This window comes from Suncus etruscus, chromosome 14, assembly GCF_024139225.1.
Source record: "Suncus etruscus isolate mSunEtr1 chromosome 14, mSunEtr1.pri.cur, whole genome shotgun sequence".
Taxonomy (NCBI): Eukaryota; Metazoa; Chordata; class Mammalia; order Eulipotyphla; family Soricidae; genus Suncus; species Suncus etruscus.
In genome coordinates this window covers 91,804,046-91,829,206 of record NC_064861.1, presented here as the reverse complement: position 1 = coordinate 91,829,206, position 25,161 = coordinate 91,804,046, and the positions used below count along the sequence as shown (strand labels likewise).

The following is a 25,161-nucleotide window of genomic DNA, read 5'->3' as shown; positions in this document are numbered from 1 at the left end:
AACCTCATAGTGTTTTTTTAGATTCATTTGATATTCAGTGCTTTTTTATTAACAGCTTTGATGAATGCCAGGCAAGTAGCTGCAATCTTCTCTGAGTAGTAACTAACTTTTATTTAAAAAAATACAAATAAAAAGATAAATTCAAAATCAATCATTTCAGCATCGAAACACATCAGATTTTACATGTTATGTGTAATTGCCTAGATAACATTTCTAAATACATAATATATTTCTTTACTTGATTTTATTTATTTATTCAAGGTTTTAGAACCGAAGCAGTGCTCAGATGGTACTCTTGGCTCTGCACTCAGGATTACTCCTGGAGGTGCTTGGGGACCCTAACCAAACACCCTGCCTACTGTACTATCACTCGGACCCCTCTCTTTTTTTCTTTATGTTAGTGATTCTCAACAATCTGTGTTTTGGGGGATGCTTCACCTGGTTCTGTACTGGGCTTGTTCCTAGGAGTGCTCTGGAGAATGTACAGGGTCTGCAGACCAAAGTTCTAGATACTATATAGCTGCAATCAAGGTGGGAGTTGGATTCCTGCTGTGTTACCTTACATTCTGTAGGGAATAGGTAAAAAATTTTCCATTTTTACATCTGACCCTCTCTGGTTGAGTTTAATAGAAGGAAAGAATAAATCTGATGTTTCTTAGTCAACAAAGTATTCCATTAGAAGTCTTGTAATAATTGTAATGATTTCATGGATGATTCTGTATTGCTTTTCTTTCTATTACGTTTTATTTTTTTTCCTTCTTTTTCAACTATAGGAGTAACACCTGGCTATGCTCAGGGCTTACCTGTGGCTGTTCAGCTTAGGCATCACTCCTAGTGGGGCTCAGACCTTCATTCTGTTCTTTCAGGTTCTCAAGAATGCCTGAGATGCAGTCTTTGGAAGTCCCGCTTCTCCATGCCAGCACCAGAGAGATGAACATCTTGATTCTTTTTCTTGGGACCACACACTTATCTTGGTACTATTTCATGGGCTCCTATTTCTAATTTCCTAATAGAGTTTATATTTGACTTCTTTGGACAAACTTGGTTTTATTCAAGTTTCCAAAGAGAAGCACCACCATGGTCCAAAGTGTGATGATTTTTAGGTTTTTCCAAATATTGCAGATTTTTATTGGCATCCTGGGGAACTCAGCAATGTTTATTTTTTACTCTTATACCTATTTCATTCAGAGTCCCCAGAAGAAGCCCATAGACCTGATATTCATGCACCTGTTGCTGGTGAACACTCTCGCCATGTTCAAGCTCATCTCAGAAACCAACTTCTTCTTTAACATCAGCCTTTTTCTGGATGACCTTGGTTGTCAGGTGACCATATACACTTTCCAGGTCATCCGGGGTCTTCCTATCTGTACCACCACACTCTTGACGCTTTTTCAAGCTGTCACCATCAGTCCCAGCCATTCCAAATGGGCCTGTCTCAAGTCAAGAATTTCAGGCTGCATCTTCCCTTCTCTGTGTTGCTTCTGGCTCATCAACATGTTCAACTACAGCCACACCTTCAAAACCATCCAGGCCACTGGCTATAATGGCTCCAGGTCAAATGTCAGGTATTATCAACTGAACTGCCAGAGGATTTCCATTGACTTCTTATACTCCCAGGTATTTCTAAGCAGCATAATAATTCATGAAGTGGTCTTTGTTGTGCTTATGGTGGGGTCCAGCCTCTACATAGTGGTTCTTCTCTATAGACACCACCAGAGGGTCCAGCATGTACTCAGTGCCCACGTGTCCAGCCCGTTCTGTCCTGAGGTCAGAGCCACCCAGAATATCGTCATGCTGGTCAGCTGCTTTGTCTTCTTTTACTGCCTGAACAACTTTCTGACCTTCTATATATTTTTTAACCCTGACAAAATGGTTGACCTGGATCAAATTAATGGGATCCTCTCCTCAGGCTACCCCACTCTCTGCCCTATTGTGCTACTGAGAAACACTAAAATTTTTTTTCAGTTTCACAATTTGGTGTCGAAGGTGAGAGCTGTCTTGGGTCCAGGACAATGGGTAGCAGGTGGGGATGATTGATTTCTGCCAGCAGCTGAGACCTCGTCTGGAAAGAGGGACCACATGGCCTGTGGACACTGGGAATGGGCCTCCCATGACCCCAGGCTGCTTCTGAGTGGAGTGCAGTGCCCACACTAGGGTGTGAATTTGTGTGGAGAAAATGAAGAGTGACACATCTCTGAACCATTTTTATATTACATATTGCCATAACATCCTACTTGGTCTAAATCAGAGCTACATACATTCATCATTCAGTGTGGTTCAGGGCCTTTCCTGGCAGTGCTTTGGGATTACTCTGTTCCTGTTCATGTACCATTCTTGGAAGGGATTCATGGGACCCTTTGATGTGATGGAGATTGGAACCAGGTTGGCCGGGTGCAACACTAAAGTCATATCTGCTGTATTATCTCTCAGAGCATAAAAGTTGTGATAAGTATATTTGACATGTATGACTATTTGATATGTATGAATCTTCTCTTCCAATACATTACTGTGCCATTTATAGAATTCTTTTCTGGAATTTGATTCCACATTAATGCTGTGTTTCAGGAATTTCTTGAACTTTCATTGATTATCTCCCTGTGGTTTCCTGGCCTTCTTCCATATTTGAGCACTCAAAGAAACTAGAGAAACAAAGAAAAGAAGAATGGATCATCTGGTAACTTTATTTTGCACTTCCCTTTTTGAAAATGAATCACCTGGAAGTAGAGTCCAAAAAGTTGTTATTTAACACCCATCCCTTCATCAGTGTTTATTTCCTGCCACCAGTGTCTTCTCTTCCCCACCCAACTGCCTCTATAACTGATATTTTTTCTTCTCTCTCCTCTCACACACGAACTATTTTTGCTCAACCTGCCTGTGCTTAGGGGTTACTTCTGGCATGTGCATTCAGGAATCACTCCTCGCAGTTTCAGAGGATCCTACGACATGCTGAAGATTGAACCTTGGTTAGCCATGTGCAAGGCAAATGCCCTATTCTTTGCTATCACTTTGCTATCACTCTGGCTCCCTTCCCAACTTTTTTTAAGATGCTGCTATTTTAAATATTGCTACTGAAGGGGTATCCTGCATATCATTTTTCTTCCTTTAAGCTCCCAGTTCTTGTCCAGAGTGACAATGATTATGGTTTCAATGGTCCTTTCTCTGCCCTAACTGTATCCTGGCTCTTTGTGACCAGTTTCCTACATACTTAGACATGATCACTTTCAATCTCAACCTGGCAAGGAAACCAATCAGAATAGGCAAGGGGATGCCAGGGTGTGAGAGGTGGCATCAGATAAAAGGAGGCCCCTGCCTCATCTTCATCCTTGCTCACTTCTCTCTCTCTCTCTCTTTGCACCTGTGGCCAGACTGATGGCCAAATAAAGGCAGGCCTCATAAGTCAGATATGGGCAGAACAGAGGTCCTAGGAAAGCTTTGATTCAGGCAAGGCCCAGACAATAGGCCTGGAAAGATACTACACAGAACATCTCCTCCATCGCACACAATGTTCGAGGCCAGAGACCAGAAGGTCAGGGACAGCACAAGAGGTAATAATTGAGACAGGCACAGGGCATATGGCACCATCTGGGAAAACCCATGGCAGTAGTGATGACCAGGAAAGCAATCATGGGACAGAGAGTAAGGAGGGGGGTGAGACCTGGTTTTCAAGGTGTCTAGACCACTGGGGACAGAACTTGGATGTTGTACAGGAGACAGAAAATGACAGAAGGACAGAATAAATGACATTAAAGGTATGGGTAAAAGAGAGGCCTGAATGTTTGAGAGGGACCTGGCCTAAATAGACTAATTAAAAATCTAGCCTTTTATCTTCTGATCCTTTCTTTTTAATTTATTTTAGTTTTTGGATTGTGGGCCACACCTGGCAAGGCTAAGGGGTTGTTCCTGGATCTGTGCTCAGGAATCATTTTTTGTCAATGTTCAGTGGACTGTATAGAATGCTGGGGATCAAACCTGGGTCTTCCACTTACAAGACAACTGTTCTACCCACTGTGATATCTTTCCTGACAGCAGGTTAATAAGAGCCAGGTTGGCCACATTCAGGAGTTCAATAGGTCTATAGAACAATTTTCTTCCTTAAAACATTATTTTACTAAGGCACTGTAATTTATAGTTATTCTTTCTCTCTTCTTTCTTTCACTCTATTTTTCAATTCTTTTGGGGGGAGGACACACCCAGGGATGCTCGGGTTAATCCTGGCTTTATGATCAGAAATCACTTGTTGCAGGCTCAGGGGACCATATGTGATGCTGGGGATCAAACCAAGATGGGCTGCATGCAAGGCAATACCTTAACCTCTGTGCTATTGCTCCTGCTTCATCTTTCTTTTAAATATTTTTTATTGCTTTGCTTGTCTTTATCTCATTCTTTCCTTCTTCCTTTCTTTTCTTTTCCCTTCCTTCCTTTTTCTCTTTCTTCCTTCTTTCGTTCCCTCCTTCCTTTTTTCCTTTTCTTTCTTTACTTTTTCTTTCTTTCTTTCTTTCTTTCTTTCTTTCTTTCTTTCTTTCTTTGTTTCTTTCTTTCTTTGTTTCTTTCTTTCTTTCTTTCTTTTCTTTCTTTCTTCTTTCTTTCTTTCTTCTCTTTTTTTTTCCTTTCTTTCTCTTTTTCTCTTTCTTTCTTTTTTCTTTTTTCTTTCTTTCTTTTCTTCTTTCTTTCTTTCTTTCTTTCTTTCTCTCTTTTTTTCTTTTCTTTCTTTCTTCTTTCTTTTTCTTTCTTTCTTTCTTTCTTTCTTTCTTTCTTTCTTTCTTTCTTTCTTTTCTTTCTTTCTTTCTTCTTTCTTTCTTTCTTTCTTTTCTTTCTTTCTTTCTTTCTTTCTTTCTTTCTTTCTTTCTTTCTTTTTCTTTCTTTCTTTCTTTCTTTCTTTCTTTCTTTCTTTCTTTCTTTCTTTCTTTCTTTCTTTCTTTCTTCTTTCTTTCTTTCTTCTTTTCTTTCTTTCTTTCTTTCTTTCTTTCTTTCTTTCTTTCTTTCTTTCTTTCTTTCTTTCCTCCTCTCTTTTTCTTTTTCCCCCCCCTTCACCAGTGCTGCACCTAGTGATGCCTAGGCTTACTCCTGAATCTGCATAGAGGGATCACTCCTAATAGTTCTCAGGGGCCATATAGAGTACCAGGGAACTGAACCCTGGTCGACCATAAACAAAATAAAAATCCAACCTGCTGTACTATTACTGTGGCTCCAAATCTCCTCTGCCTTTGCCACTGGTTCAGTGAATTCCCTACAACAGCAAGAAGAAGGGGTGCAGGGAGCAATCCTCCTGAGGAAGCATAATCTCAGAGACCCTCAGGACCATACTATGCTGGCTTCAGCCATTGGCTCTACTCTTCGCTGTCCAAGAAGCCAGTCGTTGCATCTCCTGCATCTGAGCTAGACACAGACACTCTTGTTTCTTTCCTTTCTTTTATTAATGTCTTTATTTAAACACCTGATTACAAATATGATTGTAGTTGAGTTTCAGTCATGTAAATAACACCACCCTTCACCAGTGCAACATTCCCTTCACCAATGTCCCAAATCTCCCTCCTCCCCACCCTACCCCTGCCTGTACTCTAGACAGGCTTTCTACTTCCCTCATTCATTCACATTGTTAGGGTAGTTCTCAGTGTAGTTATTTCTCTAACTGCAGTCACCCTCTGTGGTGAGCTTCATGTCATGAACTGAACCTTCCAGCTTTCCTCTCTTTGTCTTTGAGGATTTTTGCAAAAATGTCTTTTATTTTTCTTAAAACCCCTAGATGAGTTAGAATATTCTGCGCCTATCTCTCTCCCTCTGACTAATTTCATTCAGCATAATAGATTCCATGTACATCCATGAATATAGTTTCTGATTCTTTGTATGTGGTAAATTTATGTCATGTGATAGCCACTGCTTCCCTTAATGCTAATAACCCAATCATACAGAACTTACTTAAACGATTACAGCAGCTTCTTCAAAAACGAACTGAGCCCATCTTCATCACACATATTAGAGCTCACTCAAGTCTTCCAGAACCGATGGCTCAAGGAAATAAAACTGCTGACTTGCTAGCAATGCCTATATTTAAATCACCTGTAGAGGAACATTCAGCCCTACACACAAATGCTCATTGTTTACATGTGAATTACCAAATTCCATGGAGGCAAGCTAGAGAAATTGTAGAAAACTGCAACATATGTGCACTGTTAACAAAAAAGACTCACATAGCAGGAGCAAACCCAAGAGGCTTACAGTCTAACGAACTTTGGCAAGTGGATATAACTCAAACAGATTTATTTCCAAGAAAACCTTATCTTCATGTTGTGGTGGACAATTATTCTCGGTTTATGAGGGCAATTCCTATGTCTTTTCAAAAATCTAAGGCTGTTTGTAGTTTTCTTTTACAATGTTTTTCTGTGATGGGTATTCTGTATTCTATAAAAACTAATAATGGGCCAGCCTATGTTAGCAAAACTTTTGAACTTTTTTTGTAAACAATGGCAGATAAGACATCTGAAAGGAATTTCTTACAATTGTAGGGGACAGGCCATTGTAGAAAGGACTCACAGAACCTTAAAAACTCAATTACAAAAAAAAAATAGAAAAAGAGGTTTACCACCAATGGATTTGCTATCTTTGACTCTTATCACACTAAATTACTTAAACTTACCCCAAGGGGAAAGTTACACTGCAGTGGAAAGACATTTTAAAGAAGATATTCAGAGACAAGAAACAATCCATAAACCTATTTGGATCAAGGAGGATGAAAAATGGATAGCTGGATATCTTCTCCTGAGAGGAAGGGGTTATGCCTATGTTTCTACAAATGACAACCCTCCCAAGAAATTTTGGGTTCCATTATGCCTCGTTAGAAATCGGGCTAGCACAAATGATCAGGTTCAGACTATAAACTCCCCTTCAGAGCAAAAACAGAATACTCAAGACATTAACAACAGTAATATTGCTGAGGTCTCTGGGGCAGGGAACAAGGATTTAGCTGTCACACACCATACATTGAGTGAGACTGATGGTAGTGAGAAACCCGTACACTCCGAGAAGCAAAAGGAAAGACAGGAACCTGTCTTAACTGGGCTCCAAATATATAGAAAACTCTTGCTACATGAACTCAATATTGCAATGCTTGTATAATATTTCAGACTTGACTCAGTATTTTCATCAAGATCATTATAAAAAGGATATTATCAAGAAAAATCCAATGGGGCATGAAGGTAAAGTAGCCGAAGAATTTGGTCAGCTCATCAAAATCATGGGAAATGGATTTCATAGATATATTAACCCTGAAAGCTTCAAAGTAACAATTGGGAGGTAAGATGTCTGCCTTGCAAGCACTAGCTAAGGGAAGATCGCGACCGCGGTTCGATCCCCCAGCATCCCATATAGTCCCCCCAAGCCAGGGGTAATTTCTGAGTGCTTAGCCAGGAGTAGCCCCTGAGCATCAAATGTGTGTGCACCCCCCCCAAAAAAAAAGAAAAAGAAAAAGAAAAAACAAAGTAACAATTGGTTTACTTAATGATCAGTTTGCTGGACACAATCAGCAGGATCCACACGAACTACTGATGTTTCTAATAGAGGGACTACATCAGGACTTGCTTACTGTAAATCTAATGACAGATAAAACTATACATCTTATGGAAAATAAAAATTATGAACAATTTAGTCCAGAACACCAAAAGGCTCACAAATCTATTACTTATGATCTTTTTCAAGGACAATTCAAATCTATACGACAGTGTCTCACATGCCACCAAAAGTCTGAGGTGTATGAGACATTTGTTCATTTGTCTCTGGCTGTTACATCTACAGATAAATGTACATTACAGGAATGCCTCTCTGAATTTTTTAAAGAAGAAGAGTTAAGGGATGACAACAAAGTTCTGTGCAACAGCTGCAAAACTAGAAGAGATTTTTCAAAGAAAATGTATTTATGGAAACTGCCACCAGTTTCTTATAATACACTTGCACTTATAATACACTTGGAATGTTTTCCTTTTGATGGCAAACAAATAAAAAAAATTGTACACGTATGTGGATTTTCCTATAGAAGACCTCAATTTAGTAGAATTCACTTCAGAGAATAAAAGCAAGATTAAAAAATACAACTTATCATCGGTGTCAAACCATTATGGCAAAGTTCACTATGGACACTGTACTTCATACTGTAAAATTGCAAAACAATACTGGATCAATTTTGATGACAAGAAGATCAAAAAAAGTCCCTAATACATTGGTGAAATTTACAGCAGCATACATCCTGTTTTATACTTCTTAAAGATCTACAATGAACACCAGAAAATCATTTCACTTCCTTATCGGTTGCTATTAATGCTCTATGATTCTTTCCACAGGCATGATCAATGAATAGGATTGAAAGCCATGGACCCCCAATGTGTTTCCTTGTATGATAGATTTATGTCTTAATTTTATTATTGCTCTAGGTCTCAGTTAATCATAAAATCTTACAATTTAATTTAGTCAAGGTTCACCTGAAAGAAAAATTTCTCATCATATTAATATTGTTTTTCTTTCTAAGTATACTCATTTAACAACTTTCACTCTTTTATTAACATCATTGCTTTATTTCCCTCAATTTAGGTTTTAAGACACTGACATAATGATAATTTTTAGGTGGACTTTCTTCACGGTGCTTCTTGCCTATGATTGACTATCACAGAATTACTGTTATAGAATAACTTTGTATATATACTGTTATACACTTATAGTAGAGTTTTCCATGTTAGTATTATGCGTGAAATTCTCTTTCAGATCTGCTCTGCTCTGACACACAAAAATTTTTTTTGAATTTGAAATGATTCATCTAAACAGTTGCCGGCTATTACATTTTAAAGCGCTTTTAGTTAATTCAGCTGAATTCTTTTTTCTTTTGCTCTATTTTGAATCCTCTGCAACAAATATTTTTTGGTATGAGTGAGTGTTATGGCCATATTTTTGTGAAGTCTGTATGTATATGTCTTGTTCAGTGTCTGTTTTGCATATTTTGTATATAGTTCCCTTTTTCCTAACTTTATCTTCCCCAATTTAGTCTTCCTTATCCTTCCTTCCTAGTTCTTAACATTTAATTTTCAGGTTTCCCTTCACATGTGCAACTCATCTCCTTCACCCACAACTACAAGCCTCCTGATCTCGGCCTTAGGAAGAAATCCGTGACTGTTGGAGTTTTGTACCATGTTTGCTGCAAACTTGTTGGAAATGAAGCCACCTGGAATTTGTGTCACAATGTAACCCCAGAGAAAAGATCCATGGATAAGACCCACAAACTCTGGATCCCAGTTAAACTGTGCTATCTGAATCTCTGGTTTTCCATCAACACACACAGTGCTATTGTTGACAATTTCTACAATGGCCACCCCAAGATTGCACTGATCCCAAAGAAAATACGGAAGCCCAACCAACTCATGATGGCTTCAACCGCTTTTCCAGACCCATCAAGTGTCCTTTTGCCGGTCTTTTTGGAGTTCCAGACCCCTCATCTTTACAGATTGGTATTGGACTCTGTAGAAATTTTACCTTTTGTATTTTACTTGTAATTGTAATCCTTTGAATTTATATTTGGTACTACACTTCTTTTGACTATTTAATGTTTTTCTATTTTAGTTTTTAATCTTAGGAATTAATGTTGTATTACATTAGGGTTTTGCTTTCTTGACTTTAGGTTAGTGGATTGATATTGTTGTCTATAATTTCCTAAATGATATTTTTGTCTGTACTCAGGGTTTTTTTGCGTGGGCACATCATAGGCAAAATACTAGGTTTATAGGAAATTCCATCCATTTTGGATGGATCCTCAATTTGTTTATTTACACAGGGAGGGTCTCTGCCTTAAATATTTTGGTTTGGTTTGTGACTTAAGCTCCCATCTATAAATAACCGACGTATTGGTACATCAATTTCGGACATCATATGGACTTCAGCCTGGATTAAGAACTTGGATTAAGTTCAGAAGCCTATTGATCATCATTGCAGTGCCCCCCCACTGTGCAGGGGGTATATGCTTCTTCCTCCAAAATAAGGGCCTAATTCAATGCCCTCTAAGATGGGCTTTCTGGTCTACCTGGACTTGAATGAAAATGGGTCCGGAGAGATAGCATGAAGATAAGGCGTTTGCCTTTCATGCAGAAGGTCATTAGTTCATATCCCGGTATCTGCCAGGAGCGATTTCTGAGTGTGGAGCCAGGAGTAACTCCTGAGCACTGCCAGGTGTGACCCAAAAACCAAATACCAAAAACCAACACCAACAACAACAACAACTACTACTACTACTACTACTCCTACAAATAAAGAAAAGGTGCTTCTTCTCGCCTGCTACACACCTTTCTGGTGTTTCTTTGAAGGATCTATGTACATCTCAGATTTTTCTTCTCAGGAGCTTGTAGTTGATTCCTTGATACATGTTTCTGGTTTTAAACACCCTGTGTTTAGATTAGAAGTTTTTCTTTACATTTTCCTATGATGCGCTTATGCAAACAGCCACTCTTTTATTATTGACTAGTTTTTCCTTTAATAATTGTAGACAATATTGTTTGTTTACTAAAAACAAATGGGGAGTTGTTGTGTATGTAAACATTTTATGGGATTATTATGTTACTGACCCTTCCCTGATCGGTGATTGTGCCCTACCCTACGGTGGGTGTGACCTGGCATTCTGCCCCTACCCTAGGGTGGTACCTGATTCTGCTTCCACCATTGGGTGGTAGCTGATTCAGGGGGATAAAAACAAGGGTCTGTGGAAGGAGGGGGCCTTTTTGGCTGGAACTGATGCTGAGGCTTTGGACCTCAGTCTTGTCCACTGAATAAAGCTAATATTTCCACAAGCCTGACTGTCTGCGAGCTGTTTATCCACCCTTTCACCTTCAGAACCGCTGGCTGAGCAGGGTAGCAGGCACGTGCTCTGAGCTGGAGGGTAAAGACCTCATCCTCCATCTCTCCATCAGTCAACCTCTTCAGGGGCTGACTTGCAATACAGGCCTAGGAGAATTTCCCAAGTGCCATCAGGTGTGGCCCCAAAACAAACAAATAAAATTGAATGCATAGAAGAAAAAAAGAGAAACTACTCAATTTTTACTTATTCACTCATAGCTCTGCACTCAGAAATCATCCTGGCATGCTCGGGGGGACCTAATGAGGTACCAAGATGGAACTGAATTGGCCATGTGCAAGGCTCTCCTCACTGTGTTATTGCTCTGGCTCTCCTCAGAGCTGGAATTTTTATGACCAAAAGCACTGACTTCTGGTCCATTTTCTCATTAGGTCTGGGCTTCTCCTTCCTTCCCATCCAGTCACAGTGCCCCTTGACCTTCAGTGCTGAGTCCCTCTCCCAATGGATTCTCCAGATTCTGGTTTTGTTTCTTGTCCTCAAGCAGCCAAAATAGATTCAAAGGCCAAGTTGATAGCACAGTGGGGAGGTGTAGCATATGATAATTAATGTTTTTACATTTTAGTTGTTAATTCTCAAAACTGATATGGTATTTCATTAAGGTTTTACTTTTGTTGCTTTGGATTAGGGGTTAGATACTGTCACAAATAAGTTGCTAGATTGTAATCCTGGCTGGTATTTTGGCCTTTTGCATGGACGCATCATTGGAAAAAAATAGCAGGTGCAAAAGGAGGTTTTATCCATTTTGGATAGAACCTCAATTTTTTCATTTACACGGGGAGGTTCTCTGCCTTAAGCATTTTGTTTTGGTTTTGAACTTAAGCTCCCACCTAATAATTAGCCGTACATGGTTCTTCATTTTCGGACCTCTTATGAACTGCTGACTGGACTAGAACTCATCTTGGATTGAATTCAAGTACCTATGGATCTTCTTTACTTTGGCGCCCATTGTGCAGGTGTGTGTGTGCCTCTTCCTTCGAAATAGGGGCCTAATTCACTGCCTCCAAAGATGGGCTTTCTTCTGCTCAAACTGGACTGGAATGGAAAATGTGTTTCTTCTCGCCTGCTACGCAGCCTTGTGAGCATCTCATCTAAGGATCTCTGTCTCCGAATTACTTTCGGGCTTTGTGATTGCCCCAGGAGCTCCCCATGGCCTATTAGGTCCTGAATCTTGGAATTTCTTACTCAACTTCTGCTTTTCGAAGGGAATACTTACTCGGATTTGATCATCTTGGACGCTGTAGATTTTATTCTACTCTGGAGCTTGTAGTTGATTCCTTTACATCTGTTTCTGGTTTTGAACACCCTGTGTTAGGCTAAAAAATTTTTTTTCTATACTTTTTCCCGTGATGCATTTATGCAAACAGCCACTCTTTTACAATTGCTTATTCTTTTTACAATTATAAAAATATTATTTATTTCTGTACATTATTATTGTTTATTGTTTCTTTACCAAAAAAAGGGGGAATTGTAGCATATGAAAAAGTTTCCATAAGATGATTCTTGGAATTGTATATAAAAGTGTTTCCTTAGGATTGTTCTGTGACTATTGCCCCATCTAGCCCTTCCAGGTGGGGTGCTGTGGAGTTGGGAATAAATAGCTTGAGGGACAGGAGAGAAGGGTCCTTCTGTGAAAGCTGCTGGCTGCAGGAGGATTCTCTGGCTCTCCTTGCCAGATCTTTTAAACCCTATCCTTCTGGTCTGTGTGGATTATTATTTGCTGCGGATAAATATTACCAAGGTCTTCCCCTGAAAGGGGACAAGGGGATGGGAAGTAATTTCTCATTCTGGGGACTGTTCTTGGATTCACAAATACCCAGCAAAGTTAACAGCGAAAATACATTGCAGGGAGGGTATTTTACTTTTGCGTGCTGCCTGTACAGGATTAATCCTTTGTACTCTCATTTGGTTCTTTGAGTCCTGCCAAGAGTAATTCCTGAGCACAGAGGCAGAAACAAACTCTGAACACTGTCAGATGTGATTCCACCAAAACAAAACAAAAAGAAAGCAACAGAGATCAAATGGCAGAGTTCAGAAAACATTTTATTCAAAGAAGGGAAGAAAAATAAAGGCAGGAAACCATAAAAATTTGATAGAAGAGATTCCAGAAAAAGCCCAGAGCTTTTAATATCTTTTGAAAAAAGTTTTTTGTAAAACCCTTTCTTTTCTTTCTTTATTTTGGGGTGGCACATTCAGGAGTGCTCAGGGGTCACTCCTGGAAAGCTCAGGTGACCCTATGGGATGGCAGGGATAGAAATGGATTAACTGAGTGCAAGGCAAATGCCCTCCTCACTGTACTATCTATCCAGAGACAGATCAGCACCCTCCCCGCTGTGCCCCCGTTTGTCATTATTGAGTTTGTAGGAAGAGGGGCTGGTGATGAGATACTGGTCTTAGGGTTCCCTTAACTAAATTATCAGGCCAAGTCTGACAGAACCATTTTCCTACACCTTCTGGTCCTGTTTCTCTGCTGTGTCCCATCAGAGAGACAGGAAAGAAAGGAGACCTGGGGTATCAACTGTATAAATCACTGGTCATCTTTCTTGAGCCTATCCCTGAGCTCTGCCCACAGTATCTCTCCACCTTCCCTAGCCTGCTGTGACATCAGGAGTGACACAGAGAAAGGGCCAGGTCAGGAGAACCAGCAGCAACTCCAAATCACCCAGTTCCAGTCCTCAGGGGGAACTAGAGAGCCCATAGCTCTGACAGCTCCAAGTTTACTTTGTGATGTGGGTTCCCTGGGCACAAAGGGGGGCTCAGATGGTGATGGGGCTTCCTAATCATTAACCTAATCAGTGAGCCCGGACTCAGCCCACCGGGGGCAGCTGATGTCAGCTCCTGGGGGTGCCCCCTGTGAGAGAATAAACAAGATCCAGGGGGGCAGCGGTGACAGGTGATGGGGTCCCTGCTGGTTTTCCTGCCAGCGTGCCGTGATATACAGTCATGGGATGAGAGTGGCTTGCGCGGATGCGCGCACTCCTGGGCTAACCCAAGACTGCATAGGAGCTGCAGCCACACACAGACAGGTAAGGATGGCCTGGCCCTCTTCAGGTCCCCATTCAGCTCTGTTACCTCATTGTGCCCCCTGTTGGCTCTGTGGCTCATGGACGTGGATTCTCTGTCTATTCTGGTCCTCACTGTTTCTGGCCTCCCTTTCCTCACTCCATCCTTCTGTTTCTTCCCAGCTTTGCTCTTGTTCCCTCATCAGTTGGTTTTTGGTTTTAGACTTGCTCTTGTGGCTTCAGTGGATTGGCTTGTATTAAAGCAGCTCTTTCTCGAGCTTCCAGGGATTGGCTCACATCTGTAATAAGGCTGTTCTCCTAAGGCACCAGCATTATAGGACTCCTTGATATGTATTTATTAATGTCTCTTGTAACTAGACATCTGAATTTCTTGATTGTCTCTGAGCACCACTTGGATGTTTCCAATTCTGTCTCATTGGCAGGCAATATCAGTCACCTGAAATGCTCACCTATATATTTTTTTTTGCTCACCTATAATTTTAATTGAAAAGTGTTTCATTTTAGAGGTTTAACACACTGTTGAATTCTATATTCATTGCTTTTCATGCCAATGAAGTATCAACTTTTGGGGTTAAAGTCAACATTTTAAGATAATCTTATGGCTGTCTATGCAGATGCAGATTGCTTATGTATTCTCCTTCATGTAACAAATAATGTTTTTCTTCTTTCTGTATGATTTTAACTTTGAAGTACTCAGTGTGTATAAAAAGTCATGAGACTGTTACTGTGCTGGCAAGGTGTTCTTTTCCTATTAACAAACAGCTTAGATGATGCCTTGCAAGGCACATTGTGAGTTGTATTGTTTTGTGAGTGGTATTAGGTTATTTCCAAAAATCAAATAAGATGAGCTGGAGAGATGATGTAGTTGATAGAGTATTTGCCTTACACATGGCTGACTTGCTTTCATCCTCAGCATCTCATTTGGCCTTCTCAGGTCCAACAGGAGTAATTCCTGAGTGCAGAGCCAGGAGTAAGCACTGATTATCCTTGGGTTTGGCACAATCCCTGCTTCTCTTTCTCTCTCTCTTTCACACACATACAATACAAAAAGATGGCAATAAAAGAGAACCCTCTTGGACCACTTACATTAGCAGCCCAGCAGGGGATATGGATGCATGATAGGAATAGGGATGGTGGGAGGACAACACTGGTGGTGGGAATTCCCCAGATTCAACATCACTATGTACCTAAATATTACTGTGAAAGATCTATAATTCACTTTGGTCACAATAAAAATCATTGAAAATAAAACTCTCTCAAATAGATTTTTTTCTTCAAATAGATTTTTTTATTATCTACTTTTTTGGGGTACATTCTGTTGTACTCATTGGTTACCCTTGGCTCTGCAATTAGAAATCTCTTCTGGCAATGCTCAGAGGACTATTTGAAATGGCAGGAATTAAACCCACATTGGTGTTGTGCAAGGCAAATGCCTTACCTGTTGAACTATCTCTCTGGTGCCCTAATTTCCAAATTTTAAACTTTGCTGACTTCACGTGTGAGCAAGTATTATTGCCTACAAATAATTTTAAATGCTCATAAGAAACTTCCTTGTTTCATCTCAATGAAGCATAAAATGTAGTTAGTATCATATGTTGAGTCCTCCTGCATAAGTGCCTTTACTGACTTGTCTTTTGTGAAGCAGGTTGTCTTTATTGAATAAAACTTTATGTGCCAAGAGGGAAAGAATTGAACTGTGTGCTCAAGAGAAAGCACAAAGAGACAGAGAGATAGCAACAGTAACAAGAAAATTTGAGAAAGTTATTGTATCTCACAATGAGTTCATAAGTAATTGTCAGTTTTTGTAAGCTCTTGTTAGTAGTTGATGATTCTGTTACTTCCTTTGTTTCTCGACATTAGATGGCTTCAGATACATATTGGTGTCTAAGTTGCCATATTCCTAGGGGTATGACAGAATACTGAATAAAATTTTTAATGAAAATTTTGGGAGCTGGTCACATTTATGGCCAGGAAATTTTAGTCACTATTACTGATACTGTAGCTTTTGTGGGGTGTGTTTTGGCTGCTAGTGCTTCCAGAAGTATGAGGACAGAGCCCACACTCACTCCAAAAAAAAGTCACGGAGATGTCACTCCAAATACTGGTTACCTAGAGTTTTGGTCAGATTGGTGTCCCCACAGAGAGCCATAGAGGAGTACTGAGGTAGGGCCATTGGTGAAGTGGCAATTATGGGTGTTGGGTGCAGTAGGCATGACATTGGCAACTTGATTAGCCCTCTCTTCTTGAGATTGCCAGCCTTCAGCTGTAGGGCCAGTGTACCCATAATTTTTCACAGCTTGGTTAACATGTTTTTTGAGAAAAGAATACATCTATGGAGCTGGCCGAATGTTGATATGGATGGTAACTTGGTTTGTTTATAATCTATTATTTTTATTTTAATGTATCTACTGGGCCGCACCAGACTATGCTGTGATTACTCCTCGTGGGCTGGGGGACCATAAAAAATGTTGGAAGATTGAACTATTATTTCATTGTCTGTTATTATTTACTTGTTTGTATTTGAGGAGGGCCTACCTGGTGGTGTTCAGTGTTTACTCCTGAATCTACCTTACATGGCATCGCTCCATGCCAAGAGTAATGATTCTATTAAAAGTAATAGATTTGGGTCCAGAGCAATAGCACAGCAGTAGGCCAATTGCCTTGCATGCAACTTGACCCTGGTTCAATTTCTGGCATCCCATATGGTCACCCAAGCCTGCCAGAAGTGATTTTGGAGAGCACATCCAGGAGCAAACCTGAACCACTCCATGTGTGGCCCTTCAAAAGAAACAAAATAATAAATTTATAGAGCCTTAGTGATAGCACAGCAAGTAGGGTGCTTGTATTGCATGCAGCTAACCTGGGTTTGATCTCTGGAATTCTATATGGTCCCCTAGCTTTTCAGAAGTAATTTGTTTTTTAAATTTTATTTTATCAAAACCATTGTGATCTACAAAGTCCTTCATAGCTGAATTTTGGATATACCAGTGTCAACCTCCCTCCACCAATAAACCCAGGGTCCATCCTATACCATCACCCTTTCCCCTCTGGCTCGCCAATTAAATAGGCCATTTAAGTTTACATTGTTAAAGTTTAGGTCTCTTGATTCTATTCTCAATGACTTTCAGTTCGATGTTTAGTATATCTTTATTTTTTTCTCCACCAATGCTACTTGGCCCCTGGCCCCAATCTTTCTTTTTTTCTATTTAGTTTTATAGAAAATGCAGAAATATGTGGTAAAACAAAGTAATCTGTTTCCCAAGGTTCTATGAATAAGGAAGGAGCTCCTATTTTTAAAGATAAGAAATTCAAAAAAAGAAAAAATGTGTGTGTGGCCATTTTTTATTTTGGGGGGATAGGCACAGCAAAAGTTGGGTAAGGTAGAAAGGAAATACCTTTGACCTAAGAACAGGGAGACATACCCATGAAGATTCCTGCCATAAGACCAACTAGAGGTGCTGAGCATAGTAAGTTGTCTAACCCCAAAGTCTTTATTTTTAATCCCAGTAAAAGTTTTTCTTAATCATGGTTGCCACAGTCAGGTTCCTGTAGTTAGAGATCCTGGTTTTTGCACAGATCCTATGTTGAAGGAGTGTGTCAGCATCTTCTGGTTTTATCTCACTGTTGGGTGGCAATGCAGGAAACCCTGACCTGAAAGCAAGTTGTTGCTATTTACAAATTTTCAGGAAGACATATGAACCCACTCTGGAGCAAGGCAGTGCCAGGGCCTTCCATGGTAGAAGAGAGATTCCTGGTGCTGGTGCTGAAAACCATGCTGGTTCCATAGATGGGACCCAAGATTCAGGGGTGAATGCCCATTGAGACAAGGTGAACTGGGAATCTGTTTTTTCACCTTAAGAGCTGATTGGCAGCTGATTGGGATGGTTTCAGAAGTAATTTCTGAGCAAAGAGCCAGGAGTCATCATCCTTGAGTGCCACCAGGTGTGGCCCAAAAATCAAAAGAAAAATAGATTTAGAGGGCTGGAGTGATAGGAGAGCAGGTTGCAGTTAAGAGTACTTGCCTCACAAGCAGCTCACTTGAGTTCAATCTCAGGCAGGCACCTCCTATTGCCCCCCATATTCCCAGTAGTCAATGTTGAGGAAAGCTTGCTAGGCTTTTCCAGGGTTTCCACTTAACTCTACACTAAAGAGTCATTACAGGTAGGGTTTGAGGCACTCAAGGGAGTCCAGGAATAAACCTGGTTTGGTTTCCTGAAAAACAAGTGCCTTCTGCTCTGTCCTATCTCTGGACAATATATTCACTTTCTTCATAGACTGTATATTCCATTCTCACAGGTTCTCAAGATGCCTGGAATTCCATCTCTGGAAGTCACTTTTGTTGGCATGTACACCAGAAGAGACAAACAGTTTTTACTCTCTTTCCTTGGACCACATGCCCTTAGTTCTATTATTTCATCTGTATTACAATTCATAATTTAGAACTTGGGACTCTCATTGGTTTCTTTGAAAGAACTGGACAGCCTCACAGGATCTAAGGAATCATTATGATTCCAACTAATATAATTTTTGGATTTTTCATTATTTTTTAGATTTGTATTGGGGTTCTAGGGAACTCAGTGATATTCGTTTTCTACTCTTACACCTACTTCATTCAGGCCCCCCTGAAGAAGCCCATAGCACTGATCTTCATGCACTTGACACTGGTGAACGTCTTCACCATCATGTTCAAGCTCATCCCAGAGGTCATGCCGTCCTTTGGCATCAGCCATTATCTGGATGACGTGGGCTGTCAGGTGACATTGTACACCTTCCAAGTCACACGTGGTCTTTCCATCTGCACCACCACTCTCCTGAGTCTCTTCCAAGCTATCACTATCATTCCTGGCCATTCCAAGTGGGCCCTGCTCAAGTCAAAAACTTCTGATTGCATTTTTCTGCCCTTTATTTCCTTCTGGATCATCAACATGGTCATCTACAGCCACATCATTAGCACTGTGCGGGCTACCAGCCCGCATAATGACTCTGTGTCACGTGTTGGGTTTTCTCAATTATACTGTGAGAACACATCGGTCGAATTCCCGGGTGTTTCTAAGTTCCATGGTAATTCGAGATGGGTTCTTTGTGGTGCTCATGATGGGGTCCAGTCTCTACATGGTGATTACCCTCTACAGACACCATCAGAGGGTCCGGCGTGTGCTCAGGGCCCACTTGTCCACCCCATCCTCTCCTGAGATCAGAGCCACCCAGAGTATCATCATGCTGGTCATCTGCTTCATCTTCTTCTACTTCCTGAACAACTTCCTGACCTTCTATATGTTTTTTACCCCTGAGAAGATGCCTGAACTTGATCGAATTAATGGAATCCTCTCCTCAGGCTACCCGAGTCTCTGTCCTATCGTGCTGCTGCGGAACACTAAGATTAATTTCCAGTTTCACCATTCAGTGTCCCAGGTGAAAGCTGCCTTTGGGCCTAGGACAATAAGTAGCAGGCAGAGATGACTAACTTCTGCCAGCAGCTAAGATCTTGTCTGGGAAGAGACACCATGTGGCCATTGGATACCATAAATGAGCCCACCATGAGCCCACTGAGGCAGCTTCTGAGTGGAGTGGAGGGTCCACACTAGGGTGTGAAGCTGTTTGGAGAAAATAGAGTAACATGTCCATGAATCATATTCATTGGTCACTTTTTTATTTGAGTAAATAAAAGCATATTTATTTATTTTTAATTTTGAGATTTTGAGTTTTGGGCACAACTGGGTGTGCATGGGGCTTTATCCTTGTTATGTGCTCATGAGTCACTCCTGATGAATCTCTAGGGACCCTATAGTGTGCCAGAGATTGAACTTGGGTGGGTCTTATAAAAGGCAAGTTTCCTACTCACTTGTATTATTTCTTCTATGAATATAAATTATAGTAAACATAATGCAATAGGATTATTTTATACATTTCTTAACATATACTGTGATAATTTAAAAAATTACATCAGGGGATTGGATTGTAAATCTATTTTATGTTTGAGCAAATAACACTTGATTATTCTCTTGAAATCACTTTTATTGGTATGAGTATAATAGAATGCTTCCAAACAAATCTATTTCTCATGTTTTAATTCATCTTAAAACACCGTAAAGGGTAAAGTTGTTGAAGATGTGGCTGTTTCAGGCATTCAGTATTCCAACTCAGATCTCAGGCCCTCCCCACCCTTCATGTGAGCATGTTCATATCCATGTCCTGAATGTCTCATTTTACCTCCATGCTTCCAGACCTCCTCAATCTTCTGATTCTTTTATATCCCATCAGTCCTCACAGGACAGAGCATTTCCTTCCCCCACTCTGAGTTGTATTTATTCAAAATATATGTGTTGAGTAAACTTTGTGTTCTGTTATGTATTTTTCCATTTATGTCCAGGGAGAGGCTTTTTTTAGTGGTTAGCCTGCAAAATACTTATTTATGATATATATTTATACATATAAATTTTTTTGTTGTTGTGTGTAAAGGTTTCACACATCATAATTCTACCTGGGGAAATGGGTCTGGAGCAGGGGCAGCCATAGGAAATAATCTATTTTAAGCCAATGAGGATGAAAGGCATGTGATCTGGGAACCTTCCACCTAGTGGGGCAAGAGGAAGAGGCCAGCTGAGACCACAGTATTTATTGGGAAATTCAGACCACCCTCATGGGTGGGGGGGGGGGAGTGTAGGCAAAGGACCTGCCTAGAAACTCTCTCTGTATAAGTGGGTTTTTGACTTGTCAGAGGAAGCCATCTTTGATTAGAATGAAGACCAGATGTCATCTTTATTTAGGATGAAGACCAGAAGCCATCTTTATGTTGGTTACCCCAACTGTGGTGAGATTTGTGAGGTGGTAGAGCCACTCTACGAAGTGTTCTGGGCTTTCTCCTGGTTCTCTGCCCAGAAATCACTTTGATTGGACTTGAGAGAGCCTGTGTGGTTTTGCAGATGAAATCAAGGTTGGCCATATGCAAAGGCATCACCCTACATGCTCTACGATAACTTTGAACTCACCTTCAGATAGTTTGACAAGAGAAAATAATTATATCTTAATTGTGTACCACCAGAAACCCATGAAGGAACAAATTATGTAAAGGTGATGTTAAAAGGGGGAGTATATGTTATACAGAGTGTATGACAAAGGGCCTCATATGGGAAAAAGACCCTTGCTTTTCAGAGCAAGTGTTTTGAAATAAAAGAAAGAAAAAGTAGGTCCAGTGGCCAAAGTGAAGGGACTATAGGCAGGTTGGTTGCTGTCCACTTGGTCATCGTGGGTTAAATTTTCCTCATCCCATAGGGTATCCCCAGGGGCTGGAGTGATAGCACAGCAGTAAGCATTTGCCTTGCACATGGCCAACATAGGACAGACCCTGGTTTGAATACCAGCATCCCATATGGTCCCCCCAACCCTGCCAGGGGTGACTTCTGAGCTCAGAGCCAGGAGTAACTCCTGAGTGCCACCAGGTGTGACTCAAAATCAAACAAAAAACAAAGAAACAAACAAAAATATAGGGTACCCCAAACCTATCAATAATGATCCCTGAACACAGAGCCAGGAATAAACCCTGAGTATTTCTGAGCCAGGAATAAATCAAAAATAAATAAATAAAACAAAATAAAAATCATTCCCCTTAAAAAAGAAATTAAGGGGCCGGGAAGGTGGCGCTAAAGGTAAGGTGTCTGCCTTGCAAGCGCTAGCGTAGGACGGACCGCGGTTCGATCCCCCGGTGTCCCATATGGTTCCCCCAAGCCAGGGGCGATTTCTGAGCGCATAGCCAGGAGTAATCCTGAGCGTCAAACGGGTGTGGCCCAAAAACCAAAAAAAAAAAAAAAAAAAAAAAGAGAGAGATTAAGCAAAGATTTCTGAAAGATTACAAAATCCCTGCATGAAGAACCAACTGTGGTGGGCCGGGGCAATAGTACAGTGAGTAGACAACTGCCTTGGACTTTGCCAACCTAGGCTCCATCTCCCACACCCAGAGCATCACCAGGAATAATCCCTGAGCACAGAGCCACGAATAAGCCCTGAGTACCACCAGGTGTAACTCTTGGAATTCAGCCACCATTCAGCATGGTGTCTCCCCTTTAATGTCCATGAGGACCTAGATGGATGCTTAGTGTGAGGTTAGAGTACTTGCCTTGCACATAGCTGACAATAATTCCAGCTCAGACACTACTTAGGGTCCCCTGAGCATCATTATAATTGAATACTGAGCATAAAATCAGGAATAAGTCATGAGCACCACTAATGTGGCTCCCAGATAAAACCAAACCCCCACCAAAAAATAAACCCAAGAAAATGATCCAAAGCCAAGTCTCATGAAGACTCAGAAAATAATGTCCACCATGGTAGGTTGCAGATGACTAGATGAGGGGTTCCTGTTATTGAGTCTGTGGAAAATAATACAACTAAGAAGAAAATGCCTATCTCGGCTCTTCTCCTTCAGGGGATGGCCCCTGGCTGGCCAGGCTGGGAAATCTTGTTGGCAAATGGATTAAAGTGTTAAAAACTTGATTCCAGTTGTATGGTCTCATCCTTCTACTCTGGAACCCTACATTTGGGGCCTCTGCCAGGATAGAACTGACATGACCAATCACCAATAAGGCTTCCCAGGTCCCATGTTTACACTGGGAAACCTCGAGGTGTTGAGACTACAGTCCCTTGCCAGCCTGAAGTAGATATAAAAAATTAATCTTCGACCACATTCCCTTTAATGACTTCTAGGGTGATGAAATCTCTAGGGAAAACATGGAGCAGAATGATCATCAGGAAAAGCTTCCAGGAAAATAAGGGAAAGAAGGGCCACAGGAATTCAATGAGCCAAGTTGACAATTGGAAATGACACTATGCCTATCTATCCCAGAGGTTGGAGCAGGTAGCAAGAATAAACTGACACTGACATTTAACAAAAATGGGTGGTATATGGGAAGGAGCAAAAATTATGCTTCCCTTGGAAAAGTTAAGGATAAGAGAATTATTAGTAGGTATGATATTTCTTCATCTCTGTCTGACCCAGTGCAGGAAAGGCAACTGGAGTTTAGGGCTCTATTGTTCTCTCACCTCAACAGCCGTTTAAGTTGCGGGATTGAAGAGGAAGCAGGAACCCCCTTTTCTTCATGGTGGAATCACAGCCTGAATAAGAAGGAAACCCTGAAGATCCAGCTGACTCAGCTCACAGGACCAGAACAGAAGGCAGACAGTCCTGGTATTCCTTTGGCAGTGACCATAATGACTGTACGGTGACTAGCAAGAATGACACCCTCTTACCCAAACTGTGGATGGAGGGGGTTGTGGGTCAGACTGTCACCATGGGGATTCCTCCCCTAAACATTGTCTTGGTGTGATTTGTTTGGAGTCTCTGGGTATACTCTACAAAATCTGCTACTGAGGTGTAAGTGTTAAGAAAAGTAAATATCAACCAACCCATGGGTTCAGGTTCTGGGGAAAGGGGAGTTTCCCTGCTGGATATAAACATTCACCAGAGTAGCCATCTCGCAGCACAGAGGGAGCTGGATCTGAGGCTAAGGCTGGAGGTCTCAGGCAGAGTTTTGGGAGTGCAATCAACCTGAGCTGTTTATCCCAAATATCAATAGGGTCTTCAAAAAATGTACCCAGACTAACTAGTGGGGAGCATTAGTTAAGGCAAATAAGGAAGAAGTCAGCAGCTTAACTGTCTTTTTTTGTTTGTTTGTTTTTGGGGGTCACATCCAGCAGTGCTCAGGGGCTAGTCCTGGCTCTACATTCAGAAATTGCCCCTGGCAGGCTCGGGGGACCATATGGGATGCCAAGATTCGAACCACCGTCCTTCTGCATACAAGGCAAATGCCTTACTGCTGTGCTATCTCTCTGGCCCCAGCTTAACTGTCTTAAGTATGCCCCACAACCCTATACCTCTTCTTGGCCCAATGGCTAGAGGGAAAGAGGCATTCAGGACCACCCTGCAGGGAATACAAGATTTGGGCATGTGCCTCTTACACACCCCTGGAGGGGCCACCAAGGTCCCCTTCCCTTACCTAAACTATTGCAATGAGACTGCAGAGGCCAATATAGTTGCATGGGGAAATAATCTCCATCAAGGCTAATTGGGACATGGCTGAGTGTGTATCAAAGAACTGACACCCTGTATGTCTGCCACTGTTTTTTTCACATTCAGATTATTTTTGCTTCATTAGTAATTCTCAACCCAGGTTTTATACCTGGTGGAAGAGGGTAAGTGAGAACAAGATAGTCTCCCATCAAGTGAATTCTGATCAAGAAGTTAGCTGAAGTGGCTTTCCAGAATATGTGGGGACTAGACCTAGGTCTGGCTCTGGTTGCTAACAAGTCAGAAGATTCAGCCATGAGACACTGCAGCAGGTGAAGGCTAGTTTGCAGGAGTGAAAAAGGCAGTGGAAAGATTCTGTTACCTGGTATAAACAGTGGTTCAGTATCACCCTGGAAAACCTCCCTGATTAAGATGCTTGTGCTAAGGTCCCAGTCTGTGCCCTTAAGTAGGGACAAGGATGAGGAACCTCAAGGAGAGCCAAAGATTTGACTCAGGTCCATAAGAAGAGGAGGGAATGTTGGGACCTGAATTCTGAATAAGGAGGGATGTCATTTTGTAAAAGCCACATAACAGGCTTCTTTAGGTTCTGAGCAGGGAGGGAGAAAACAGCATTTTGTAAGGAACACATGTTGAGAGTCTATTTACATAGATCCCGCCTCAGTCTACCTGGCTGTACCAGGTAGATAGGCTTATCAGGGAAGGACAAGGGAGTAGTAGGAAGATACCCCTAGACAAGAGCCAATTATTTTAAGGATCATCAGAAAGTTGGAACCTCCCTTTATCCTTTCCCTATATAATCCTCATCATGACCTTAGGCGGGGCTCATCTCCTTCAGGAGATGACCCCTGGCTGACCAGGCTTGGGAGTCTTGTTGGCAGATGGATTAAAGTGTTAAAAACTTAAAAAGAAAAGAAAAGAAAAGAAAATGCCTATCTCAGCCTGAAATAGCCAACTGGTATGAGGAGCACTGTTTTTTGAGATTCTGCACTCTTTGGAGATGGAGATACAGAGACCGCACCCAGATATTGTATACTCCTGAGCAGAATATTGTGGATCAGACACAGGGCAAGGCTTTCCCTGCAACAAGTCTGGATTAACTTTGCCATACGCAGAGAACTCCAGGCCAAGAGCATTTGAAGAAATGATCTCAAATCTTTTCCCCAAAGTCCAGCCTTTGCCTATATACAGAACCCTGTGCTTTCTCTTGACCAGAATTTCTATTTCTTGTTCCTCACATGTCT

General features: G+C 41.2%; 2 protein-coding genes across 2 annotated transcripts; both read left to right on the top strand.

Annotated features, from left to right (window-relative positions):
- The first annotated feature begins 1,077 nt into the window (after positions 1 to 1,077).
- Positions 1,078 to 2,037, top strand: LOC126028599 (putative vomeronasal receptor-like protein 4). The gene has a single exon (XM_049787548.1). The coding sequence runs from the start codon at positions 1,078 to 1,080 to the stop codon at positions 2,035 to 2,037; it is 960 nt and encodes a 319-aa protein (XP_049643505.1).
- Positions 2,038 to 18,404: 16,367 nt separating this feature from the next.
- Positions 18,405 to 19,359, top strand: LOC126028598 (olfactory receptor class A-like protein 1). The gene is given in 2 exon segments (XM_049787547.1): positions 18,405 to 18,934; positions 18,936 to 19,359. Coding segments are annotated over 2 exon segments (954 nt in total).
- The last annotated feature ends 5,802 nt before the right edge of the window (positions 19,360 to 25,161 follow it).